At 39.6% G+C, this 21,281-nt stretch overlaps 2 protein-coding genes across 2 annotated transcripts; one reads left to right on the top strand and one right to left on the bottom strand.

Annotated features, from left to right (window-relative positions):
* Positions 1-547: 547 nt before the first annotated feature.
* LOC134753106 (PBAN-type neuropeptides-like) lies at positions 548-7,490 on the bottom strand. Its single transcript, XM_063688873.1, has 6 exons — positions 7,377-7,490; positions 6,134-6,222; positions 4,814-4,914; positions 3,094-3,226; positions 2,096-2,199; positions 548-762 (listed from the first exon to the last, which is right to left on the bottom strand). The coding sequence occupies exons 1-6, from the start codon at positions 7,452-7,454 to the stop codon at positions 707-709; spliced, it is 561 nt and encodes a 186-aa protein (XP_063544943.1). The 5' UTR covers positions 7,455-7,490; the 3' UTR covers positions 548-706.
* An 8,632-nt stretch (positions 7,491-16,122) lies between these two features.
* On the top strand, positions 16,123-19,334 carry LOC134753223 (uncharacterized). The gene is made up of 2 exons (XM_063689025.1): positions 16,123-16,177; positions 18,811-19,334. The coding sequence occupies exons 1-2, from the start codon at positions 16,174-16,176 to the stop codon at positions 19,308-19,310; spliced, it is 504 nt and encodes a 167-aa protein (XP_063545095.1). The 5' UTR covers positions 16,123-16,173; the 3' UTR covers positions 19,311-19,334.
* Positions 19,335-21,281: the final 1,947 nt, after the last annotated feature.

The raw sequence follows: 21,281 nt of genomic DNA, 5'->3' as shown, positions 1-21,281 counted from the left end.
AAGATGCAAATGTTTGATATTGTCGTCACATAAGTACTATACTAGTGCGATAGATGCAAATGTTAAATATTGGCGTCACAAAGAGAACAAAACAAAACAAGCCAAGACAAAACAAAGTCAATCAAATCTAAAAACTTGTAAGTACAAAGTTTCAGAGCAATAAATGAGAGCGTAACTACGTTTGTATGGAGAACCGAGCTTGCTGCGGACTTAAATGCGAGTTATTATTACCCTCACCATGAGTTTGACGCGTCCTTAAACGGTAGAAACTGCGTCAACTCAAACGCTCATCTCGCTTCCACCAATATCAGTACGAGGGAGATGCATTCTTAATTAGTTACGCATTAGCGAATCTGTCAGTGTCAAACTCGTGGTAAAGGGTACTTAAAATGCGTATAGGTCCTCCCAGACTACCGAACATTCTCCTCACATGTGAATGTCAAAAACCGACATTGGCAAATTCACCCCGTGCAAAATTGCAGGGAGTAAAAGCCAGATAGGATTAAAAAAAAAATGCTTATAGTTTTAAGAATGAAGATTAAAAAAGTAGTATTTAATCATTCCTTTATTTAATGACTGGCATCCTTACAATAAGTACATGTTACATTAAGTACTTCGTCCAAAACACTATATTACAATACAACGCTAACGGTATGGAAGTATTCACAATATTATTTAGTAATAGGTATTCATTCGCTCAGTGTGTCTATGATTTTGTCCCATTGATGCTTCTGGCTATACGGACCTTGCTGGGGTATAATTCTGGAAAAAAATATACAAATTAAGCACAAATAAAGGATGACTCGCTCTAGACGGGGCCGTGCCCGGGCCGGGGCGTCCGACGTGTCATTTTCTAACAGCTGATCGCTGATCACGTGGTGCTTTCCATAGTGCGAAGGGGTGACAGAATACCGGGCACAATACCTCGGTTCGCCGGGGTCTCTCCCAGAAGTCGTCGGCAACATCAAGGGTCTGCTAGGCTTCCTGGAAGAGTTGGGTTGGCAAGAGTAGTGCCGTCAACCCATCACGCAAAATAGGCGCATTATATGACGTCGAGTTGCGGAAACCAAGCCCGCGAAAACCTATAACCTATAAAGATGCGACCACACAGGTGCAGGGGCTGAAAGTGCTGCTAGGTTCAATCACAGCAAGTACGCGAACCTTGAACAGGTGTATGATTTTGTCCCGGTTGCCGTCGAGACGGCGGGGCCTTGGTGTGCCGAGGACAAAGCCTTTATATAGGGCGACGCTTAAGGAAAAGGGGCGACGACCCTCGCTCTGGTTTTTTCCTTGTCCAAAAGATATCCCTGGCGATTCAGCGAAGTAATGCCGCCAGTATTTTTGGCACATTTGGTCCGGGGGATAGTCAGAGTGGGGGTTATTGTATTTGTTAAGTTATTTTTCCCCTCACTAGCTCAGAAAGCCGTCTTTTATCCTTTAAAACAAGCGGGGAAAAGCGCATTTTATCCACTAGTGGGGAAAGTAATTCGACCTTGGATGGAGCGTGTTTAAGTAGCTTTTGACAGATAACAAAACGTAAAACGCTCATAATAATGGTTCGTTCGATATTAATTATCATTAAATAAATGGTTTGAGAATTTAATAAAAATACCAAATTTAGCTTTATTTAATAATTTTAAGTTATTACCTTACCTTAAATTCCATAAGAAATATTTGTTTTTTTAAATGATGTTGAATATAATTCTGAACGCACAAGTTGAGTCGATGCAATTTCAAAACGCATCGTCAGAAATGTCAACATTGTTAATAAAAAAAATCTCACCGACTCCGACACGTAAAAATACACAACTTCCAGAGTTTTCTGTTATAATATCGTATTATCGTAAAAAAATGAGTGATTCCAGTGATGAAGATGATCTAACGCCTGTGGATGTTGCACTTTCCTCGCTATAGTGAGGGGAAAAGTTTTGTGTTACACACGGGTGCAAATGTATTTTACTTCTCGTGTGTTAAAACACTCGCGGGTAAAATACAATTTTGCACCCTTGTATAACAAATAACTATAGTTTTACTTTTTCTCCGGGCTTTTATAGGTATACGTATGAATATAAACTCGAATAAATCTTATATTTACCGTAGTTGTACGATCTGCCGAGTCGTGGCGTCAGCTCCACAGTGCGGCCCAGGCGTGGGGAGAAATACTTGGACCTGCCGTCTATCGATGCGTCTTGTCTGTAACTGAACAATATTCTACTCGAACAAGTATTTAGGAGAATATATAGGTAAGTACCTAAAGGGTCCTTCCACACTCATGCGCGAATCATGGCGTGAAGCCGCGAACGCGAAGTGTGGAGTCTAGTTCGCTAATCAGCGAAATCGACTCCACACTCGCGTTCGCGGCTTCGCGCCGCGTAGTCTGGAGCGGGCTTAAGGTACCTATTATTAGTTGTACCTAAATTATCAAATCTAATCTACCATGGGGACTTGGTCACATGAGTTCTTCAGGAACTCATTTACCGAGTAATAGGCCATGTTAGTGCAATAAATTTTGAGCTCACGAACAACTGTTTTGATTGGCTCAGGTATTTTATTATATATTATAGCACCCATTACACCAAGAGACCAGTTTTCTGAAGCCAATGCTTGCGCGGGGACAGCCGGCCCTACTAGCCCTGGTTTCAAAAGGTTAGGTACTAAAACGCAGCAAGAACACAGCAGTATAGCTCTGCCGTCTGTCTGTACCGGGGCTAATTCTTACCTCCTCATTCTCGTAGCCTCGCTTCTCCCCTAACAGCATTTATACGTCATTATAACGTCAGCGACGTCATTATGACGTCACTGCTGCCTGGGTCGAACGCGTCGTCAGAACCATGCTATCCTTAATACTGGATTCAGGCGTAGGTACGTATGTCTGTGTTCATAGTATACCTCCCTTATACGTGCCATAAGATACTCACACTTCGACGGAAGCGGTGACGGCGTCAGCCTGCCGGCCGAGCCGCGGCGTGAACTCGTTCTCGTAGCCTCGCTTCTCGAACGCGTCGTCAGAACCATGCTATCCTTATTACTGGATTCAGGCGTAGGTATGTCTGTGTTCTTAGTCTACCCTTATACGTGCCATAAAATACTCACTCTTCGTCGGAAGCGGTGACGGCGTCAGCCTGCCGGCCGAGCCGCGGAGTGAACTCGTTCTCGTAGCCTCGCTTCTCAAACGCGTCGTCAGAACTCCGTCCGAGCTTGGGCGTGAATATTACTTTCTTGGTCACTGTATGACAAATAAAATGTTTGTTTATTCCTTAGAAATTTGAATAATTACATAAACTTGCATATAGCCAGCCGTCATAAGGTACCTTTTGCCGTGGAACGTCACATATCTTCACTATTTCATATCTAGTGAATCTCTAATTCATTTCCCGAATGCGCTGTAATAAGCTCGTACAAGCTCGTGTCGTGCGAGCTGACACACACTGCCACGCACCGGTTCGAGCGCACACGCCGGTGTAAGCTCGTATACGAGTAGGGTTTTGCCATACGTCCGGATTGCGGCCGGGCTTGGCAAGTGTCAGGATTTTTAGGAATAACCTCATAAAAAGAGCGCAGCGCGCCGCCGGGGCGTCGTTCTAGCTACGCCAAATCCCTGTTACAAGAAATGTCAGGATTTCTAGGGTGATGTCAGGATTTTTATCAGGACATTGAATTCTTCCATATGGCAACCCTATATACGAGCGTCCGGATTTTTTAAGCGCGAAATGTAGCGCGCGTATACGATCGTTTGCCGAAACGACCGTATACGCGTTACGCGCGTAAAAATACGCTAAATAGTCTCAAACAGCGCTAAGCTAAATAATAACGTGATTGTAGTCAATTAGTGCCTTATTTTACCCGAAATTAAGAATTATAAGCACTCAGAATATAATTTTTAAGAACACACTGTTATCTCCACGGATAAAGCAGTTAGACTGCCCAAATAATAACGCATAGTATATTATACCCAACATTATTGGAGAGACCAAAGCGGCTTGGCTTCAGTGGCTCGGACACTTAGAGAGAATGGGAGAGGATCGTGCCGTGAAGAAAGCGTACTTGGGACAACCAAATGGGAGACGCCCGGTTGGACGCCCTATAGGTACCGTTGGAACGACTGAGTTGCTCAAGACCTGCTCAACCTCGGCCATGGCGAGTGGCGAGAGCTATCGCAAGACCGAGAGGCATGGCGTGATCTGGTGTCGGAGGCGGGCTCACTTTGGGTCGTTGCGTCACCGTAGTAAGTAAGTATAGTACACCCTAGCCCGCCAGATGAAACATGGTGCCGGTAAATACTCATACTCATACTCATATTATTTATTATATTTCTAATATAACCGGTCAAATACGGATACAATTTATTTATTAACTGTAAATGGGTTAATAAAATAAAATAATTAACTAAACATTTAAAAATTCGTCATAATTATAGAACGTGTGCTCGAGAAGCCAACTTTTTAGTTTCGACTTAAAACTAATCAATGAAGGAGCTGAAGTGACTGTCTCAGGTAGCCTATTGTAAATAGTAGGGCCCATTACGTGTGTTACCTTGTTCGACCGTGCGAGTCGTCTTTGTACCGGAAGCAGTCTGCTTGGGTGGGTAAAGTTAGAATACCTAATTCTTTAAAGCAAGGCCTCGCCGAGGTATCTTGGGCCACCTGCGCTACTGAACGCACGGCTCTTTTTTGAAGTCTGAATGCGCGCTGCCAGTCCGCCGCGCGCCCCCATAATTCCACACCGTACTGCAGCAGCGAATGAACCGTCGCGTAGTAGCTGGCTTTCACGACATGCCGCGGTACGACACGGCCGAGTGCGAAGCATGATGTACCTTTAGCTTCCTGGTCGTCGGCTTGCGGATCGTAGTAGGGCAGCTGGTCGTAATAGTATTTAAGCGCGTCGGCCGCCTCCAGCATCCTCAGCAATGTGTCTCTGGAAATTATTACTTTTTTCAATTTTACTAGAGATGGCATCGAAGATTTTGACGGGGCTAAAATTATTTTTAGATAGAGTTAACCCAAGATAACTATGCAACGATTTTGATACCATAAACTATGCAAGTGTTATTTTAAATGTCAAACTTCTACGAACTTATGACGTAGACTGATTATGACTTGCAAAATCCATGCTATCAAAATCGCTGCAGAGTTATCTTGGTCTAACTCTGTAAGGTATGTTTGGATTGTCTTTGACTGTTATGTTTTCGTGTCTATGGTTGTTTATAAATCAATCTTAGACCAAACTAGACAGTGGTTGTTCAATCTAACTGGCGCAGTCGGTAGGATACTGATATTGAGTTGTTCCTATTAGAATATAGAAATGCCCCAATTATCAGTCGTAACAGTTCCGAACTGAACGGTGGTTCAATAGGGGATATTACTACAATGTTCTGCCACCAGAGTGCAGCACTAGACTTTTTAGTAAAAAAGTACTTAGTAGTTTTTGACAAGTTTTCAGAGATAATAAAATATGACATTGATAATCAAGGCGCTTTGTTTACAGAGGACCTACCGGGAAACGCGAATCCGAAATTTCACTAACTGCCTCTTTATCGCTCGAATATGGAAGAGTGACAGATGTTAGATAACGAAATTTCGATTTTCTTGTTTCACGATAGACCCTCAGATTGTGGTAGTGGTGCCACCTACGCAGAGTTTCGCGTAAATTCTCTAGAGAGTTATAGACTCTGTAGAAATAAACTTCCAATAAATAAAGCTTTACTAAAACCAAAACTACATAAAGATATACAACATAAATTACTGAATATATAATTGTAATAAAAATAAATCATACTATGATCGACACACAAAACCTAGAAATGACATTTTTAAAGAAGGGCAAAAGAGTTTATAAAGAAAATGAAAATAGTATTATTTGGAAACCGTATACAAAATCAACAACAACCCGCGATCTGTAACAAAACCGGCCAAGTGCGAGTCGGACTCGCGCAAGAAGAGTTCCGTACCATTACGCAACAAACGGCAAAAAAATCACGTTCGTTGTATGGCAGCCCCACTTAAATATTAATTTTATTCTGTTTTTAGTATTTGTTGTTATAGCGGCAACAGAAATACATCATCTGTGAAAATTTCAACTGCTACCACGGTTCATAAGACACAGCCTGGAGGGATTAATCAAATTTATAATTTACCTGTTATCGGGAAACATCCGTTTGCCCCGTATGGGAGTGAATACAACTCTTGCTCTTCCGTTTTTTGCAGTCCGATCCATAGTTTCATCCTGTAACAAGTATGCCGGTCAGCCGTGGGACACCATAATGGCTTCTCTACACAATGGCCCAGCGCTGGACCAGCGATATGGCCATGCGATGGTTAAGAACACGCTCTATGGAATGGGCCACGTGTAGACTGTAGATGCGTACCATCGTCGGCCCACTATCTTTGACGTGCGGACGAAAAACGGACACCGTGGCCAATGGCCATCCTATCGCTATCCCGCCGCGCCATAAAGAGGCCCATTGACTAACAGTCCGCCGGACGATATCGGCCTGTCAGTTAGAACAAAAATTTGACGGTTCCGAACAACTGACAGGCCGATATCGTCCGGCGTACTGATAGTCAGTGGGGCCCTTTAGCCATCCGACACCACTATGCTCTCTACACGCTGGCCCATCTTAGTGGGCCAGTATGATAGCCCATCGTGTGGAGGAGCCATAACAGGCTAAGAGAAAGAAGTATTTATAGTACCTACATCTGGTAGTGGTGGTGGTTGTTACGACACCAGGTGCTATAATAAGCAGCCGTTCAAATATTGTGTTTTTTTTTTGTTAGACGTTACTGAAACACGACTTAAGTCGCGCTTTAAAGTACAAGTTAAAATAAAAACCGGCCAAGTGCGAGTTGGACACGTGCACGAAGTGTTCCGTACCATTACGCAAAAAAGGCAAAAAAATCACGTTTGTTGTATGGGAGCCCCACTTAAATATTTATTTTATTCTGTTTTTAGGATTTGTTGTTATAGCGGCAACAGAAATACATCATCTGTGAAAATTTAAACTGTCTAGCTATCACGGTTCATGAGATACAGCCTGGTGACAGACGGGCAGGCGGACAGACAGACAGACAGCGGAGTCTTAGTAATAGGGTCCCGGTATTACCCATTGGGTACGGAACCCTAAAATGCCCAAATTATTAATTAAAATTACATCAATTTTTAGGCGATCCATTAATTATCTCACTTTCGGGGTGAAAGTGAGATAATTTTCACCCTCTTAAGGGATGATTTCCGGGATTTAAACATTCCCATGTCCATCCCAAGGAAATAACCTCAACTATATCGATTCAGCGATTTAAGCGTGAAGAGGTAACAGATAGACAGACGCACTTTCGCATTTAGTTGTTGCATACCTATATTATGGATTTATAGTTACTTACCCTATAGTTATCTCCGGTGACCATTAGGAATATATTGAATACTATTAGGAGCACAAACTTATTGATTTGAAAAAACATTTTGCCCAACAGCCAACTTGCTTCTGTCCGAGATACCATTTGGACCCTTTTTATATACAAATCGGGGTAGACTGTATTATAATGAATAGGGGAGACGGGGGCAAAGCGGGCAAGGTTTTTATTTGTGGGTGAAATGTGCTATTTTCTATAAAAAGGGACCTTATTATCGATGGCGCTTACGCCATTATAAACGATGCTCCGATATAAATACAATGCCGCGCGACGCTGTGCGGCGTAAGCGCCATCGACAATAAGGTCCCTTTCAATAGAAAATGCCCCATATATCTTCATGAATAAGTCAGTAGTTTTATAATAAAAGGTGTTATTGAGGCTTCATTAATAATACTACTTAGGATATTAAATAATATCGTGGTTCTTAAAGATATGGGATGCTAGAGGTTTCTACATTAAAGGAAATAAGTTTTTTGTCAAAAATTTATTATCGCTGACTGTACTTTTCTTTCAACAGGCAACTAATACTCATCGAGACATTCTAAAAAACCAAAACACAATTGGTTGCGTTAGTTTATCACAGAGTTCCTATGGCCACCTCCTGTCTCCATCATCAGATCAGTCTGAAATTTTGTACTTACAATAGGATAAGGTATATCCTTGTCTGTAATTAATTTATGTAGCTTCAGATACCATAGTAAAAAAAATACAGCGAATTTATGTTTTTCATACAAAACTTGTTTTTGCTCTATTTCGTTTGTTTTATAAACTGGAGCTATATAAACTAATTACAGACCTAGATATACCTCATGTCATTGTATGGGCAAAGTTTCATTACAATCCAACACGTAGTTTTAAAATGAGAGCGGAACTACGTTTGTATGGGAAGGTGCAATTCGGCCGAGCTTGCCGGGGACTCTTAATATTTATTATTATTTATTTTTATTTTATTTAATTAGAACATACACATTTCAAAAGTACAAAAAAAAACTAAAACATATTTGTTCTAAATACAGGGGCTTATATCTTTTTGTTAACGCGTTTAGCGGCGGTAACGTTTGAGTTTAAGCTTTAAGATCAAACCCTAACCCTAAACGGTTACAGTTTACGGTTCAATTTTTACTGGTTAACGGTTAATTGCAATTAACGTTTCGGCCAACACTGGTAGATTCTTACGACGTGTAGCCTGGACCCGTAGACAACATGCCAATCGCTAGTAGCGAACGAAACGCAACTGTCACTGTCACACTAATATGGAAGAGTAATAGAGAGACACAAAGCGATTCGATAGCGAAGCGATAGCGAAGCGATATTGATCGTCACCTTGGCTAGGCCGCCTGATCCGTTACTTTTTACTGTACATCTTAAAATATATTTTTTAGGAAATTAAAAACCAGTCCCCCGTGTCCCCAGGTTCCCCTAAGTCAGCTGTCACCTGCAAATCGAGACAAATCGTCTCCCTGTAAACAATTAGTGCGTGCCTTGTCAATAGTTTATGTATAGACTAACTGTCTCCAAACTAAAAGGTATTAAGTCACTTAGAATTGAGAAAAGGGAGTTTTTTGAGACATATCTCTTTTTGTAGTTCCTGGGATTAGTTGCCAAGCGGACCCCAGGCCCGTGGCAAAATGCCGGGACAACGCGAGGAAGATTATCTTTTTTGTAGTGCTGTTAGTAAATCAAACTGTCAAACTGAAAGTCTGCTTTTTATTCCGTAGACTAAAATGACGTTTCATGTGTAAGACATGACATTTCTTAGTACCACATGAAATGTCATTTTAGTCTACGGAATAAAAAAACAGAATTATAGGTGGTGGTGGTAGTATGGATGGTATAGAAAGGATGCCAATCTCTTATGGCAGAATTGTTGCAAAAGTGACCGCTTTCAGCTTTAAATAATAGTTCCTAATCTCTCCGGTGGCGCTAGTTAGGCTCTGGGACATGAGTATAACATGAACCATATAAGGCAACAAATAACCGCCGTGGCGCCGCCTAATTACTGTTTTTGATGGACACTTTTCATACATAGAGATTTGGCTCCTTTATATAGTCTCCATGGGTGGTAGGATACTTTTCATACACTGTACGTTGAACACAGTTAGAGTGAGACCAAGATAAGTCTGCAACGATTTTGACAGCACACGCAGTGCAAGTGTTATTTATACGTCATAATTTCATAAAAGTTTGACGTTTAAAATAACACTTGCACTTGCACTGCGTGTGCTATCAAAATCGTTGCAGACTTATCTTGGTCTGACTCTATTAAGATACCTACTTTAGTTTTAAGTTAAGTAGAGTTGAGATAGCTTTGAAAAATAAAATAAAATAAAAAGAACAAGTAAAAGAAAGAATGACCGGCGGTAAGAGAAAGAATGTTCATATAAAATGCGCAATTTATCCGGTTTGCATGTCCAATGTCTTTTCTCTTTCACTCTTATAAATTTCGGTATTTCGCCATAGCCTTCTTGCTATGATGCCAAAATTTAACCCGACCATGAAAAAATGCCTAGTCGGTGACAAAGACAAAGCTTGGCACTATTATCTCTTTCCTCTTATAGGAAATCGCAATAAAACTATCTTTCTTTGTCAAAGAGTGTCAGGCCCTTGTACAGCGCCATATCTATCGTGTGTCAAACTAGGTGGCACGTCTTTTTCTTAGGCGGTCTCTATTACAACCAATAACTCTTTGTAAACCCCTGTGGTGCGGGAAGTTGAGAAACAATTAAACAAGTGAATGCTGATTAAAGACTAAAGTTTTATTCAATAAACACGTAATGAGGGCTAGCGTTTTTGTGCTCACCAGTTGGCGCCACTGTAGATGTAGGTCTCAAAATTCTTTTATGCTTATTTTTATAAAATCAATACGTTCTAATATACACAAAGGTATTATACATGGAGACTATATAAAGGAGCCAAATCTCTATGTATGAAAAGTGCCCATCAAAAAACAGTAATTAGGCGGCGCCACCATACACCGAAATACTACCAAAAACAACCTACGTAATTTGGTCGGGTTATTTGTTGCCTTATATGGTTCATGTTATACTCATGTCCCAGAGCCTAACTAGTGCCACCGGAGAGATTAGGAACTATTATTTAAAGCTGAAAGAGGTCACTTTTGCAACAATTCTGTCATCCTTTCTATACCATCCATAGTATTATAACGTCTAAATGTGCCATTTTTTCAGCCTGTTTAATTTTGCATATATTTTGGTTGGCACTTTTTTTTTAAACCACTAATATTTATTGAGCTATATCTATTTACCATGATTAATCAAAGATGAACAAAGATTTACCACAATTATGAATAAGGAGTGAAAATTCCCTATAAAAAAGCTTGAAACCCCCCAAACTTCTATGCATTTGACATTTTGAAAGACCTCCATCTACACTAGCGCCCCTAGCGGTGAGATTAAACGCGGTAGCCCTCATTTATAGCTACACAAACAGCAAGGTAGCATTATTACTTACTTATGAACTAACTCCTTTTTTTATGATATAGTAGGCAAACGAGCAGACGGATCACCTGATGGTAAGCGATTACCGCCGCCCATGGACACCCGTAACACCAGATGGGTTGTAAGATGGGAGTACGCTCTTTTCTTGAAGGTTTGAAGGTCGTATCGGTCCGGAAATACCGCAAGCGACAGTTCATTCCACAGTTTAGCTGTGCGAGGCAGGAAGTTTCTGGAGAAACGCAAAGTTGAGGACTGCCAACCATCTAAGTGGTGAGGATGGTAATGTTGTCGCGTAGGACAATGGCGAAAAGAATATCCTTACACGATAATAGCACTAGGTCCTTTTGTGCATAACGACACAAATATACTTACGACGTTTTTAAGCCCCAGTGCGTAGGCAGCCTGTTTACTCAATAGACGGATTGAGTTCTTTATAGACGAAGAAATTGTTTTAACTTCTTTTTAATCGAACTGTTAAGGGGAGAAGTTGTGGGCGTATTTTGGTGTGATTTTTGTTTGGTTGGCTTGTAGTTATTTGGGCTAATTTTGTTTTGTTGTCGTTTTCTTCATTGTTCTCAGATTTTGATAAAATTTGGTGCATGGATATACAGGCTGGCTAAAAAATAAGTACATTACCGTTGCCAGGGAGGTTTTGTGATTAGGTATATATACAGAGCAACTGTTACTATGGGACCAACCACGAAATCGCGAAAAATTTTATTACCCTCCAATAGAAAATGGACCACTAGCCTAAATGTATGAAACAGCCAATTTTTTTTTCGCGATTTCGGGGTTGGTCCCATACTAAAAGTTGCTCTGTATATATACCTAATCCCAAAACCTCCCTGGCAACGGGAATGCACTTATTTTTTAGCCACCGTGTATAGAGTTCCCTATTCTGTATAACATAAGAGTAATTTCACCGTAGATATATCGTACAAAATCTTCCACTGTTATGAAAACTTACCTATGGAATTTTCCTAACTCAAATGTGGTATTTTTTATAAAAAGGGACCTTATTGTCGATGGCGCTTACGCCATTATAAACGATGCTCCGATATAAATACAATGCCGCGCGACGCTGTGCGGCGTAAGCGCCATCGACAATAAGGTCCCTTTCAATAGAAAATGCCCCAAATGTGAATTCACGTACAATTTTTTGTCTCAAATTTGGATTTCGTGTATTCCAATGAGGAGCTGTCCAAAGCTACCAATTTTTATCAAAATCCGCCAAAAAAACCGGCCAAGTGCGAGTCGGACTCGCGCACGAAGGGTTCAGCCTGTTGACAGACAGACGGACATGCAGACAGACAGACAGACAGTCGAGTCTTAGTATTAGGGTCCCGTTTTTACCCTTTGGGTACGGAAAAAATTACAAAAACATGATTATTGCGTACCTATGTAGGTAAACTGGTGACCGAAGAGCTGGCGGGTTCCTCGCACAACGTATCAGCATTGCGATACAGCGAGAAAATGCCGCCAGCATCCTTGGTACAATGCCTCAAGGGCCTATTTTAGATTTAAGCTAGTTATTAATTTCGTTCACGTTGTACCACTGTATATATCTTGTATGTAGGTATTATGTTCATTTTTTTTTTCTCACCCAAGGCAGTAATTTTTCCACTTTTAAATTTATTCTAAGCTTAATAGCATCAATCGCAGACGTTTCTGCTTGTTAAAAATTAATTATGTTCATATGTTTTAAGCTTTTTTAGATTAGCGTGGTCAAAGTCTTCTTTTACTATCAGTTCTCAAGCAATATTTGTTTACGTCTGAGTAAGGTGAACCTACTTAGAAGTGATCTTACAATAATGCAGCATCCTCCTCCTAAACGGATAATAGGCGGTTGATTGAGCAACTGTGGGCTTAACGCAGAGGTTATTCAGATGTATGCAGAGGTGGTTCGTTAGGCCCAATGTGCATTACATTGTCCACTCCGTTTCAATGTAATTAGAACTTTTCATAAACCAACTAAATTAGCAACGTTTATCTCAAATTACTATACAACAACAAGGTCAAATGTACCTTGAAAGGGACCTTATTGTTGATGGCGCTTACGCCGCACAGCGTCGCGCGGCATTGCATTTATATCGGAGCATCGTTTATAGTGGCGTAAGCGCCATCGACAATAAGGTCCCTTTTTATAGAAAATACCACATATATACATGTGTGCTGTCAAAATCTGCATACTTTTCTTGGTCTAACTCTATATATATATAGTGTTGTAGGTATATTATTATGTGGGAGGTCGTGCCGCTCACGCATCGGCCTCCACAGTCACCAAACCCGCTGTCTAAACAGCAATGCATAAATCTTCTGCAATAGACACGGCCCTTGCCTGTTATGAGGTATAGTATTATTAAAGGCCGAAACACACAAATACGTAATACCTACAGTACGTTTTTGGTTGCAATGTTAGAAATGTGGTATCTGCTGACACGTCACCTGCGTTGCGTTGTGTATATTGACTAGTGGTTGACCGGTAGAGAATGCCTTAAGGCATTAAGTCCGCCTTTTGTACTTGTTCTTGTGCAATAAAGTTTAAAATAAATAAATATATTACAAAAATTCAACACTACAACAACGGGCGTGTGCAACCTCGTAGCTACGAGAGTTAAGAACTGCATATGAAATTATATAATATAATAATATATTTATTGCTTTCACATTGGTAAAATTACAGATGTTCTTAATCGATAATGTATCACAACATGACACCCTGTAAGGGTATTGCAATTTTATCTATCTACTCTAAACTAATACATATGTAAATTAAACACAGAGATAACATTACACAAAAATTAGTGTGAATAACTAAGTATTTAAGATGAATTATATTAATATTGGTGTAATAACAGATACTGTGAAATAAAACTATGATTTTGGCCACCGTAACCTATGGAGACTAACAAGCAACGCTAAGCGGTTTTCGTAGGGTATGGATGTTGCTATATGAAGGGTGTCATATGCGCGTTTCTGACTTATGAAGCAATTATTTCTACTATATACAACATAAAATAAAATGTTTTTGTTGGCCAACCAATCACAAAACAGATGCGACGCAGCAGCGTGTTTAAGTAGGCTAATTTGCATTGAATCGAGTCTCCTTAAACAAGAAACATTTTATCGAAATGTATGAAGTTCTATTTTCAAAAAATGTATAATTGACTAAACCGTATTGATAAAATTCTTATGCTTGAGTCGGAAGTGCCATACACTATCCAACGTTGAAAAGAGTAAGGTTGTAGTGTTGCATGTTAAGTTGTAATACACAGATTATACTCGACGAGTAGAAAAACGGATTTTATAATACATCCCGACGTTTGTGTCCGGTGTTACTTGAAAATGTATTGTATAACTAGCCTTATGAACCGATTTTGCATGAACAACCAGCCTAGTTTATGATGGTTCATTATTTTTGTATGTGGGTATTTTTGTACAGCTTTTCCTTGGTCACCCGTTGACCACGAACGCTGTAAAGGGTTCGAAATTATCGCAGTACCCGAAGACAATATTATAGATACTGATGTGAGTTTTCATTAATACTACAACGCTCAGTTTAGCTATTTCATACACATATCAACATATAATATGTCGAAGTTTTTTCGTGATTTCAGGATTGGCAAGTGTATATACCACACCACCGTAATTTGATGTAGTTATGATAAAAAGAAAAACTCATGAAATAAAACTATGAAAACGGATTATATCGCGTATATTGAATTTATAATACATCCCGTCGTTTCGAACTCTTTACAGCGTTCGTGGTCAACGGGTGACTGAGGAAAAATTACAAAGTGCAAAAATACCCAATTGTAATTTTTCCTCAGTCACCCGTTGACCACGAACGCTGTAAAGAATTCGAAACGTCGGGATGTATTATAAATTCAATATACGCGATATAATCCGTTTTCATAGTTTTATTTCATGAGTAACTATCGCGGTAACCGAAGACAATAAAAAAAAACTGTTTTTTTTTTTTGCTAGGTACGGTATTTTTGGCAATTTAACAATTGATATATCATCCAAACCATTTTTTAACGCCTGAACCTAACCTAATCAGTTGGTATTATTGGCACCACATTGCTTAAATTGCTAACGAATTAAGATAATTTCGCGTTGTTAAGTGGATGGCATTATACAAAAGTGAAACAGAACTAACATAATAAATGCTACTCAAGATACGAGTACTAAATGGGTCATACACCTACAAATTTTATTGTATGATTAACTCTTTCGCGACTTCTTTGTAGACATCGCAGTTAAAAGAACCAAAAGATAATTTTTACGCTGCACCCGGCAGGGTAATTTTTAGGATTCCGTACCCAAAGGGTAAAAAGAAAGAAAGAAAATAACTTTATTTTGCATGAAATATGGTACAAAAGGTGGTCAGACAATATTATACATAAGTATCACATATTTCACCAGCATCTGGCATGCAAAAAACTAAACTTACAACTAAAGCTAAGTTTAAACAATCACAGTCAAGGCCTATATTATAATAAACCTATATTATAATAGGCCTATATTATTAAAACGGGACCCTATTACTAAGACTCCGCTGTCCGTCTGACCGTCTGTCTGTCTGTCCGTCTGTCTGTCACCAGGCTGTATCTCATGAACCGTGATAGCTAGACAATTGAAATTTTCACAGATGATGTATTTCTGTTGCCGCTATAACAACAAATACTAAAAACAGAATAAAATAAATATTTAAATGGGGCTCCCCAGGTAGCAAAATGACGTCGAATGACGTCAGCGACGTCATAATGACGGCATTTTTACGTCATTGTGACGTCGCTGACGTCATTTGACGTCATTTTGCTACCTGGGTCCCATACACCAAAGGTGATTTTTGAAATGAAATGAAATTAAATTAAATTTATTGATGCATGTTGAGAATGGCTTACATATTAGGCTTAAATTGCTACTAAGTAGTCTCACCAAACTCTACCTTTTCAGGCGTACAATACAGTTAAGGACGACACACAATCACATTATACATATAATATTATATTTCACAAAAACATAACAAAATTAATTCTAAACACAATAAAAAGTAACCTAAAATTAAAACTACCTATAAAACTAAAACTAATACCTAAAAAAGAAATAAAACATAACATGGGTGACCTACGTCGTTGCCGTTTTCGCGTAATGGTACGGAATACGGAACCCGTCCGCGAGTCCGACTCGCACTTGTCCGGTTGTTATATTACATCTTGCATATATCCCTCCGCGCTGTACGACGCAGTCTGACTATTGTGTTGGTGTCGTGCACACGGAGATTCATTCGGCTCAAGTGGAAAATGTGTGAGTTAATCATTCATATAGGAATTTAAGTGTCGCTAAGGAAACCGAATACTGTACGTACTGTACCACAATCAAACCACGTTATCTATCCCATCCGTTAGCAAATGAACTTAACTTCGCTGTAGTCAAATACTAAAATGTGTTATTTTCTATAAAAAGGGACCTTATTGTCGATGGCGCTTACGTCATTATTAACGATGCTCCGATATAAATACAATGCCGCGCGACGCTGTGCGGCTTAAGCGCCATCGACAATAAGGTCCCTTTTCATAGAAAATGCCCCAAATAATAATTTCACCAAAAAATATCCATTGAACAGGCATTAAAAAGAGCTGCGTAAAAATTGTTTCAATTTCCCCTTATAATTTTTTTATTATGAAAATTATACTAAATCTAATGGGGCCCACTGACTATCAGTCCGGCGGACGACATCGGCCTGTTAGTTGTTCGGAACTGTCAAATTTTTGTTCTAACTGACAGGCCGATATCGTCCGGCGGGCTGGTAGCCAGAGGGCCCCTTGTTCCAAATCCTGAATGTTGAATACACCCATAAATTATTCCCATGATACAATTTATAGCGAAATTATGATTTAATGCTAGGTAATGCGACGTGATGCTCTAAAGGCGAATTTACGGTACCTACGTATTTTTCCAACCCTTGTTTTGCAAACTGCAGCATTGATAATGATAACGGGGTTCAACCATAAATATGTCACTGTCATTCTGTAATTTTTAATTATTTGGGGCATTTTCTATGAAAAGGGACCTTATTGTCGATGGCGCTTACGCCGCACAACGTCGCGTGGCATTGTATTGATATCGGACCATCGTTTATAATGGCGTAAGCGCCATCGACAATAAGGTCCCTTTATATATAGAAAATACCACATTTGGTTAACTTAAGTTTAATGCTTGTTGTACGGTCAAGTCTAAAAAATAGGTAGACACAATCACGCCTAAATTTAGCACTGTCCTTGTAGTTATTTTTAGACGTGACTGTACATTATTAGCGGCAGATAAAACAATAACATGTAATTATTTTGCATGTAACATTAACAAATAAAAATATCCGAATTTATGAAAACTAACTAAGGCGTAGTATTCGGGTAATATCGATACCATAGTTAAAAAAAACCGGCAAAGTGTCGGACTCGCGCACGAAGGGTTCCGTACCATTACGCAAAAAACGGCAAATAAATCACATTTGTTGTATGGGAGACCCACTTAAACATTTATTTTATTCTGTTTTTAGTATCTGTTGTTATATATAGCGGCAATAGAAATACATCATCTGTGAAAAATTCAACTGTCTAGCTATCACGGTTCGTGAGATACAGCCTGGTGACAGACAGACGGACAGTGGAGCCTTAGTAATAGGGTCCCGTCCTTTGTGTACGGAACCCTAATAATACAGCGAATTTAACTTTTTAATACAAAACTTGTTTTTGCTCTATTTCGTTTGTTTTATAAACTGGAGCTATATAAACTAATTACGGACCTAGATATACCTCATGTCATTGTATGTGCAGTTTCATTACAATCCAACACGTATTTGTAAAATGAGAACGAAACTCCGTTTGTATGGGAAGGTGTAATTCGGCCGAGCTTGCCGGGGACTCTCTTAATGACATAATTAACCTAAGCTGTGGAAGCAGCCTAATTGGAAATAGGTACTTAAATAGCTAAATATAGAATACAATACTTACACATATAATTCGTAAACAACATAATGAACTCGCAAATTGAGCGCATCTGTTATCATTATCACACCGGCCGGCAGAGCAAAACAAGAACAGGCCGCGTAGCCAAAATGGGAATTAAATCTCTTACGCTCCGTAGCGATCGCAACGCAACTGTCACTGTCGCACTAATATGGAGGAGTGATAGAGAGACAAAGCGTTTTGTTGTCGAAGCGATAGCAATTGTCACCTTGGCTAAGTCAGCTGGTCGCCGCATACATGGCACAGGCTCTATTCATGCTAAATGGAATAACACAATTATGCATTTTAATTGAAATAATTTAATTGTTTAAGCATTTTTAAGGTTCCGTACCCAAATGGTAAAAACGGGACCCTATAGTTAACGCTATCTCTTCTGAGCTCGTTCACTTACCTGTACTAACAATGGCATTCTGTTACTGTGTCTGTGTCTCACACAAAAGAAAAAAGAAATAATGACTTTTGTTTAACAGAATGCCATTGTTAGTACAGGTAAGTAAACGAGCTCAGTAGAGATAGCGTTAACTATACTAAGACTCCACTGTCCGTCTGTCTTTCACCAGGCTGTATCTCATGAACCGTGAGCCCCACTTAAATATTTATTTTATTCTGTTTTTAGTATTTGTTGTTATAGCGGCAACGGAAATACATCATCTGTGAAAATTTCAACTGTCCAGCTATCACGGTTCATGACATGCCTGGTGACAGACAGACGGACAGACAGACAGTGGAGTCTTAGTAATAGTTTTTACACTTTTTTTTTGTTCACGGAGTGGGCGAATGCTTTTACGCACCGTCCCCCCGGCCGCGAGAAGGCCATTGATGGGGGGGGGGGACTCGCCGCTCCTGTCCCCTCTCAACTTACGCGTTTTTACGCTGGGTACGGAACCTTAAAAACAAACTATATTGTTACAGGGAAACTAATATTACTGGGACTATTAGCGAGCACAACATGCTTGCCACTAGAAGAAAAAGACGACAGAACAACGACCACAGAGAGCATAGAGCAGCTCCAAAAAACAATCAACGTCGTCTCCTACATCCAAAACTTTAAAAACGTAATGGCCGACTACGTGAACACACAATACGACCTGACCGAACACGATATGGAAAAAATAAAGCAAACACTAGAAGAATTTCTAATCAAATTCGCGAACGATCTTCGGGAAACAGTTCAGGATCAACAGAAAAATGTGACGTTTGTAAAAGAGCGCGAAAAAATCCAAGATGGCGTCCCTGATGCGACTTTCATGGAAGTAAGAGACAGACTTATGAGAGAATTTCCGGATATCAAGGTAGAAACTGCTGATGTGATTGTGTATAAGTTGAGGAAGAATTTATACGAGACGCGGCAGAAAATTGATTATGTTGTTAAGACAAGGTCACAGAGGGAATTCGAATATGCCGTAGCTTAGTTGTTTTTCTTAGAAAGATCACAGTATTTAAGTTTTATTTTAGGAAAGGGGTTGGCAACTGTTTGGCAAGCCATTCCTGTCAGTAGAAAAAGGCGGCAAATTTAACCTTTTCAACGCCTAACACAAAGGCTGTCATCCAGACGCCACGTCACCGAAGTGTCAAAACTGAAATTTAACTTTATGTATATGCACGTAGGTCTATGTTGCTCTGTGGTTTATGACCGATTAATCGGTCTTTGGCGTTGAACCTACGGTGCGTATATATCGGTCATTGGGGTACAAAAGGTAAAAAAATGTAGACGCGAAGGTCCCATAAGAAAAAATGAATTTCGCGCCTTTTTCTACTGACAAAGTGTTTGCCAGAGTATAGATTTTATACATGGTGCCAGTATAGATGTTGCCTGTTTCTAGTTTTGTTCTAGGATATTTGGCTTAAAAGGCAAAGCATCCAGGTCATTAAAAAAACAAGAGTAAATTTCGTAGGATTGCATAGACATAGTACATACAAGTACCTAGTTATAGACGCGCCCCCGAGCGACCGGGGGTAAGAGAAAGAATATTCATATAAAATTTGGGCAGCATAGGATTTTTTCTCTTTCACTCTTATAAATTTCGGTATTTCGCCATCGCCTCCTACCTATGATGCCACCCGGTCGGTGATAAGGACAAAGCATGGCACTATTTTCTCTTTCCTCGTATAGGAATCGCAATAAGACTATCTTTCTCTATCAAAGAGTGTCAGGCCCTTGTAGGATTGACAGGTAAATCCTATGCCGGCGCCATCTGTGAAATACTTCGACCGGCCAACCCCACTTGTTTGTCACGACAATTTGCTCCACATTTGTCCCCGCCCCACCTGATCGCCGCCATACATGAGGCGGGGACAAATGGGAATGATTCATATGCAGCGCCTATTCCCATCTGTTCCCGGCGAGGACACCGACAATTTATTGTTCCCATACAAAGTAACTCTTTCGCATAGGTAGAGTTTGTCAGAGACCCTGTTGAATGTTTGTACCACGTCGGTGGCAAATAAGCGTACGGCCTAGACAGTGAGAGATTGCCGTAGCCTATGGACGCTTGCAACTCGAGGGGTCTCATGCGCGTTGCCGACTCTTATTTTTTATATTTACTGATATTTACAGTTGAAATTGTCAAATAACTTTTGAAGTAAAACTTCTTTAGGCGCGACTAGAGGATAACAGATTTTTTTTTGACGGAAGTAACGCTTAGTAGTGAGTGTGGTGACACACACACAATAGGACACATGTCAAAGTGCCAACATAGCATTTTTAATTAAGTGTGCGTAAAGATTCCACGCACACTTAATTAAAAATACAGTAATCAATTAGCGAAAAGTTTTTTTAGGCGTTAAGCTAGTTAAGGGGCTACCTGAGGTTTTCATCGATTTTTGACAAGTTTTGGATCGTATCTCCTACTTTTGCACTACATATAGAATTATAAGACAAGCGGCTATCGGTTCTTCAATCTTTTATCTCCATTTTAGTCTACCGGATTGTGAAAAAAATTAATACTTATTTATTTATGATTGTTTTAAACATTGTCTATAAAAACACTGTTTTCGTATCTCGATTGCTGTGAAAGATCTTACTTATACGAAATCTACATATTTGGGTTCGTCTTAGACGTCTCTAAAAATTTGTCTAAGGTTTTAATTTTAAACTAATTAACACAAAAGTTATGGCCAGAAAACCAGTTTTTTGGCCTAAAATTGTTAAAGTTTGATGCCAAATATTTCGAAAACAATGAACTTTGAAGTAAATATGGGATACTATATTGCTAAAATCCGTTGCTGTTAATATGATAATGGGATCCCCTTAATAAGGATAATAGAAATAAAACTAAAGATATACTAAAATTATTTTATTTGTAAATACAGCACTGTACCTATATTAAAGAATCCAATATATATAATATGCTCATTATTTGTGACGTTCTCAACCAAAAGGT

This window comes from Cydia strobilella, chromosome 26, assembly GCF_947568885.1.
Source record: "Cydia strobilella chromosome 26, ilCydStro3.1, whole genome shotgun sequence".
In the NCBI taxonomy this organism is placed as follows: Eukaryota; Metazoa; Arthropoda; class Insecta; order Lepidoptera; family Tortricidae; genus Cydia; species Cydia strobilella.
Note: the sequence above shows the minus strand (reverse complement) of the source record. Positions and strands in the feature narration are given on the sequence as shown.